The 7,697-nt window shown below is 41.1% G+C and overlaps 1 protein-coding gene across 2 annotated transcripts in view; it reads right to left on the bottom strand.

Annotated features, from left to right (window-relative positions):
- Nucleotides 1-5,113: 5,113 nt before the first annotated feature.
- Nucleotides 5,114-7,697, bottom strand: part of atf6b (activating transcription factor 6 beta) — a 32,475-nt gene continuing 29,891 nt past the window's right edge. Inside the window, exon 17 of one of the 2 annotated variants that reach the window (XM_081377571.1) lies at nucleotides 5,114-7,697. This exon is cut by the window's right edge and continues 91 nt beyond it. In XM_081377571.1, coding sequence (XP_081233697.1) covers nucleotides 7,541-7,697 — 157 coding nt within the window. In that variant the 3' untranslated portion in view covers nucleotides 5,114-7,540. The other variant, XM_081377572.1, reaches the window with a different exon arrangement.

Below are 7,697 nucleotides of genomic sequence, written 5' to 3'. Positions count from 1 at the left end.
ACCAGAAATCACCATAAACCAGCCTGGATGCTTTTCAGCAAGCATGACAATTATTTTTACCAAAACACTTAAAGTCAAGTCAGCTTTATTTCTACAGTGCTTTACAGATCGTTTCAAAGCAGCTTCAGAATAACAGAATCAATGATGCAAACTTCACCAATATTATTGATCTTCTGCATTGACATCATTATATGAGAACTGAACTGAGCTGGGCGATGACATCACAGTTTTCTCCAGAGCGGCTGTATATATATACAGTGGGGAGAACAAGTATTTGATACACTACCGATTTTGCGGTAATGTATCATCTGGAAGGATCTGGAGAAGGTCTGTATGGAGGAGTGGTCCAGAATCCCTGCAGTGTGTGCAATCCTGGTCAAGAACTACGTATGATCTCTGTCACTGCAAACAAAGGTTTCTGTACCAAATATTAAGTTCTGCTTTTCTGATGTATCAAATACTTATGTCATGCAATAAAATGCAAATTAATTACTTAAAAATCATACAATGTGATTTTCTGGATTTTTGTTTTAGATTCCGTCTCTCACAGTTGAAGAGTTCCTATGATAAAAATTACAGACATGCTTTGTAAGTGGGAAAACCTGCAAAATCGACAGTGTATCAAATACTTGTTCTCCCCACTGTATCTTACTTCAATGTAAATAGAACAGCCTGATAATATCACTGCTAAATACCTAATACTTAAGCTGGACTGTGACGCTATTTTCTTCTAGAAACAAATTTTGTTATTTGCTTGTTATCACTGTAAAGCTGCTTTGAAGAAATCTGTATTGTAAAGAGCACTGTATAAATGAAGGAGACTCGACTTGACATCAAATATGAGACAAACTCAGATTCAGCAGTAAAGACAACAGAGTCATTATTCAGATCAATTCAGTTCAGTGTTGATTCAGTTCAATAACTGTTATTTTAATTAATTCCCACAACATCTGTCGTTTGACCAGGATCAACACAGTCTTGGAAAACCTGGATATATAATACACTTTAAAAGTGTGACTTTTAGAGCTGGAAAAGGCATGACGATTTGTAAAATCTTAAATAAATAAATTCTATAGAAAATAAATATTTTTCTAGTTATTGTCAAGCTCCAAAATATTTAACCAGGTAGAAATAAAAAAATAAAATAAAAAAAAACTATAAATCTCAAAGGATTTTCAAAGAAAAGTCAAGGAAAATTTTTTTTTAATAAAATGTAAATATTATATGTTAAAACATAGTTTTATTTAATTATTTGAAGTAAATGTTGTATTAATATACACAATTTAGAATATTTTTATAAATATTTCAATATTTAATTAAATTAATTTGTATCGACACCCCTACTTTCTGCAAATGAAAGTGTGAGACACTGAACGCCTGGCAGTGCGGAGGTGAAGTCTATTATTTTTCATGAGCTTCTATTAACATGTTTCCCGCACACGATTGGAGGCCTCTGGGGTTTAATAGCAGAACTAGCGCTGTTACTGCACTGATTACACTGATGACGGCCATTAGCTCTCAGTTATCCCACAAAAACACAATGCAGACATTTGGGTTTATATACTTCAATATGACGTGTTAATTAGGGAAGGTTGGCTGGAAACACACGCAGACACACACACTCACACACTCACTCACACACACACACACACACACACACACACACACACACACACACACACACACACACACTCACACACACTCACACACTCACACACACACTCACACACTCACTCACACACTCACTCACTCACACACACACACACACACACACACACACACACACACACACACACACACACACACACACACACACACACACACACACACACACACACACACACTCACACACACTCACACACTCACACACACACTCACACACTCACTCACACACTCACTCACTCACACACACACACACACACACACACACACACACACACACACACACACACACACACACACACACACACACACACACACACACACACACACACACCGGGTCATGTCTCCTTCAGCTGTAAACACTGCACACATGTGAGTTTCATGTACAACACATGCATCTGAACCGATCCATACACACTCCACGCACGGATGCACTTCTGTAAATCACACACACATGCTACATAAATCCCAACTACACACAAGTGAATCACTCACACACGCATTCGACACACACACACACCAATGTGGGACTTCCATGATTCAGATACTCTAGTGAAGAAATGCACTTGATTTGTTCAGAATGTGCAGTTATGGTCGTTTTCCAGCACAAATATCTAAACATTCTTAAATCAAGATATATTTACTGGAGAAGCAACATGACTGAAGATATTGAGATATTACAATCCATTAAAATGAAGTGAGTTTGTGCTTAAAACAAGAACTAATATCTGTCAGTGGAGTCAGAAAAATAATCTTGTTTTCCGTGTGAATTAAGTTTATTTTTCTGACCTCACACAGTTTTAATAAGCGTTTGCTGTTCTAGGTGGTTTGATTTTATTGGTTCCTCGAGTGTTTACAAGCGTCACATGACCTCACACACATCGCCGGCCTCGAGAGAAGTCTAGAGGTTCACAAATAAACACACGTCACCTGAACTAAATATTCCACTTCAGTTTACACTTTATTCATTTCTACACTGAGAAAATTGAAAGCATCAGAAATACAACTGTAACTGTAAATGGACAGGAAGAGCTAAATAAACTTATCTTTGCATCTGAACCAACAACATGTTTATTAGATCCAGTACCCTCTAAACCCCTGATAGAGATGTTCCCTGTATAGCCTCTTCTCAATATTAACTCGTCTTTATCTCTAGGTTATGTTCCAAGATGGTTCAAGCCGGCGGTTATTAAGCCTCTCATTAAGAAATCACAGTTAGATCCAAATGAATTAGCATATTTGACCCATTTCAAATCTTCCATTTATGTCTAAAATATTAGAAAAGTTGTGTTTGCTCATCTGTGCTCTTTTTACAGTCTGGATTCAGGCCCACCACAGCAGAAACTGCACTCGCTAGAATTACACATCTCGCTTCTGACCACGGCTATATCTCTATACTAGTTTTACTTGCTGCGTTCGACACTATAGATCATGATATACTCTTAGATCAACTACTGTTACTCTGGTATTCAGGGACAGGCATTACCTGGTTTCGATGTCAGTGAATTCTGGAGTGCCTCAAGGCTCTGTGCTCGGCCCTCTGCTACTCTCAATATTTATCCAAGCATTCATATAATCCATCTCATAACCCCATACTGTTATATCAGATCAAATGCACATGATTATCTGCATAATGATATGAACAGCAGCTACGCTTATTATTCTCCACTTGCGTTAGGTGAACGCCAACAGAGGAAACTAGAGAGTTCGTCAGCTTCAGTTTGGATCATATCATTCACAATGCTATTTCATATGCACAAAGAAACCACACTGCGACTGAACGGAAAACTAGTGCCTGTAGGAGTGATGAGATCTGACTTCAGTCTCTAACGCACGGAAATAACGTCACTTTAATCCGTCAGAATCCATCGGTTCACTTCGCTTCAGATAATGGGCCTGATTATCTCACTGCATTTACTCTTTTCTTTCAAATTAGAGTCAAATGTTTGCAGTTACTTTGCTACTTAACCCTGAAAGGTTCAGTGGGGTTCTATACAGAACTCTAGGGTTCTTGACTCAATTTTAAAGATATATATATATATATAGTATGGTATAACATCATTAGTGTATATATATATATTATGGTATAACATCATTAGTATATTCACTTTTATCACTAATATTATACATATCTAATATCTTATAAAACTTAATATGTAATGATGATGATTGCTCGCTTGCATGTGAAATATATAAGTGAAATATAAGTAGATATTAAGTGGTTAGTTTCTACAAAATAGCAGATCTCTAGCGCCCTCTTGTTGCAGGAGATCTCATATATTTCTACTGATTGCATTTGCAACAAAAATCACCAAATTAAGCAGAAAATTGAGAAATCTGACTCTATCTGGGAGTAAAGAGAGAAACTCCTGAGATCTTTGACTGTACTATGTTCCTAAGGTGAGATTTTGGAAAGATTACGGTACATCAAAAAATAAACAATAAATATAACTTTTTCATTTTCATATTTCTTAGTCATAGGATGGGCAATTTCTGTTTTGTTTTTTTGTCACTACCAAGTCTGCATAAAAGGGGTCAAAATAAAAGGACCTTCATCCACTTCCGATGGAACGCTGACTTCATTCTCCTGAAACTCTGCATCCCTCCATCATCACTCCATCCTCTGCCCTGAGCCGACAGAGAAACTGCCTGATTTACAGTGAACTCTGTAAGAGAGACATGAGTTCATCTGTTCAATAAAACACCTCACTCTCCTGTTGAGTAATAAACAAAAGCGGAGCTGCTGATTCTTCTTTTATTACGAGCTCGGCCTCGTTCTCTTTTCTCCAGAAGACTCTGTTCAGTGTTTGTTTGTTGATTCTCCAGACATTGGAGATTTAGAGACTCCATGTCTTACACACACACCAGACACACACGCGCGCGCGCACACACACACACACACACACACACACACACACACACACAGGTGAGTGACGCATACGCAATTTACCGCGAAAACCATCCCGACGGGTGTAAAATATAAACACCGTAGTGAATCAGGGTAAGAGAAAAACACGCTTTGGAAGAAGGGATTGATTGATTATTGACTCATTTAAATTTTATTTTGAACGAAATTTTAAATTGTGTACCTTTAAATAATTTAACAAATTGTTTACTTAAAACGTATTTACGGAAGTGTACCTTTAAAAATAAACGAAAATGAGAAATGTTGCCTTGGCAATAAACTGAAATAAGTTGAATTTGAATCAGTAAAATTATTACCTGCAAATAAATAAGAACAAACTAAAACTGAAAACTAATATAGAAATAAAAGCTAATGACACATTAAACTATGGATACAGATCATTTATGATTATATATGAAATCTTCTCATACTCTCTCACAACACCATAACTTAGTATTTATCAAATTTATTTTCTCCTCTACAAATGAAGACAGTAGTTCAAAACTCTCATACAGACAGGGAGAAAAAATGTACAGCGTTTTCCTTGTGAAAGCTCATTTAAATAAAAAAGTAAAAAAGCACGTTTAAATTTACATAAATCACTCCTTCACAGATAACAGAAGCATGCTAGAGCAATGCATGATGGGAAAGATTCTGACACATAAATCATCATCATAAGATGAAGTGAGATGCACATAAAAAGAAGCCATGAAGATCAGAAGATAAACAAATTCACAGAAAAATGTACGTCGCGCCTCACGTCCTGTTCCCTTTACAGAGAGAGTTCAACAGAGAGAGATTAACCGTTGGACTGCTGGTGGATCGGAAAACTAACTCTCCCTGCACCTGTCAATCAAACTCATTCACTAATAAATCATATTGACTGGTAAACAGATCCATGTTGGATTTTAGCAAGTCTTTACAACAATAACTTGTGTGAAATGAGTCATGATTTCAGCAGCAGCACAGGCTGAATATTACAGGTATTGCTGGATCATGATAGTGGTTTGTAGCAAAAGCAGAAGCACGTCTGCAAATGAAAACATTAAAGGCAGAAGATTGTTATCCTAAAATCTGATATTATTGACATCAAATACTACAAGCTTTGTCATCAGGTTCAGAGTCAGAAACAATGAGAACGGACAGAATATTCAGCAAACGCCCTGAAAAAGTCACCGTGAGAGAGAGAACATAAATGTAGAAACACGTGACTGCGACGGATTATTTCTCTTACTCAAATATTTATATCACACACCTCTAGTAGAAGCACATTATTTTTTAAATAATCTCAATAAAAATCTGTAAAAAAAAAAACAAAACAAAAAAAATCAACAGGTATAAAAAGACAGCAGGTGATGCACTGCATACAGGAACTCAAGCAGGAGGGAGAAGTAAAGCGGGAACGACGAGTCTGATGCGGGAACGTCGAGTCTGATGATGTGGGAACGACGAGTCTGATGTGGGAACGTCGAGTCTGATGTGGGAACGTCAAGTCTGATGTGGGAACGTCGAGTCTGATGTGGAACGACGAGTCTGATGTGGGAACGACGAGTCTGATGCGGGAACGTCGAGTCTGATGCGGGAACGTCGAGTCTGATGATGTGGGAACGTCGAGTCTGATGCGGGAACGTCGACGTCGAGTCTGATGCGGGAACGTCGAGTCTGATGATGCGGGAACGACGAGTCTGATGTGGGAACGTCGACGTCGAGTCTGATGCGGGAACGTCGAGTCTAAAATGGGAACGTCGAGTCTAAAACGGGAACATCGAGTCTGATGAGGGAACGTCGAGTCTGAAACGGGAACATCAAGTCTGATGCGGGAATGTCAAGTCTGATGCGGGAACGTCAAGTCTATTGGGGGAACATCGAGTCTGATGTGGAAACGTCGAGTCTGATGTGGGAACGTCGAGTCTGATGATGTGGGAACGACGAGTTTGATGTGGGAATGTCGAGTCTGATGATGCAGGAACGACGAGTCTGATGTGGGAACGTCGAGTCTGATGATGTGGGAACGACGAGTCTGATGATGCAGGAACGTCGAGTCTGATGTGGGAACGTCGACGTCGAGTCTGATGCGGGAACGTCGAGTCTGATGCGGGAACGACGAGTCTGATGCGTGAACATCGACGTCGAGTCTGATGCGGGAACGTCGAGTCTAAAACGGGAACGTTGAGTCTGGTGAGGGAACGTCGAGTCTGAAACGGGAACATCAAGTCTGATGCGGGAATGTCAAGTCTGATGCGGGAACGTCAAGTCTTTTGGGGGAACGTCAAGTCTTTTGGGGGAACGTCGAGTCTGATGTGGGAACGTCGAGTCTGATGAGGGAACGTCTGATGTGGGGAACGTCAAGTCTGTACGTCAAGTCTGTATGACAAGTCTGATGCGGGAACGTTGAGTCTGATGCGGGAACATTGAGTCTGATGTGGGAACATCTGATGTGGGAACGTGGAGTCTGATGAGGGAACAATGAGCCTGATGCGGGATCAATGAGTCTGATGCGGGAACGTCGAGCCTGATGAGGGAACTTCGAGCCTGATGAGGGAAGGTCGAGCCTGATGAGGGAACGTCGAGTCTGATGAGGGAAGGTCGAGCCTGATGAGGGAACGTCGAGTCTGATGCGGGAACGACGAGTCTGATGCGGGAACGACGAGTCTGATGCGGGAACGACGAGTCTGATGCGGGAACGACGAGTCTGATGCGGGAACATCGAGTCTGATGCGGGAACGTCGAGTCTGAAGCGGGAACGTCGAGTCTGAAGCGGGAACGTCGAGTCTGATGCAGGAAGGTCGAGCCTGATGCGGGAACGTCGAGCCTGATGAGGGAACGTCGAGCCTGATGCGGGAACGTCGATTCTGATGCGGGAACGTCGAGCCTGATGAGGGAACGTCGAGCCTGATGAGGGAACGTCGAGTCTGATGAGGGAACGACGAGTCTGATGCGGGAACGACGAGTCTGATGCGGGAACGTCGAGTCTCACACAGATCCGCTGATCAAGTATCCCGATCCTGATCCCCTCCGCCTGCCGTGCGGTTGCTGGGTGCGGCTGCGGAGAGACGTGTGGTTGCCGTGGTGATGGTGGTGAGAGGGCGGGGCGGGGGGCGGGTCTCTGAGAGAGGGCGGGACTACAGAG

This window comes from Scardinius erythrophthalmus, assembly GCF_964197995.2.
Source record: "Scardinius erythrophthalmus genome assembly, chromosome: 10".
Taxonomy (NCBI): domain Eukaryota; kingdom Metazoa; phylum Chordata; class Actinopteri; order Cypriniformes; family Leuciscidae; genus Scardinius; species Scardinius erythrophthalmus.
The sequence above is the reverse complement of the archived record's forward strand: the minus strand, read 5'-3'. Positions and strand labels throughout refer to the sequence as shown.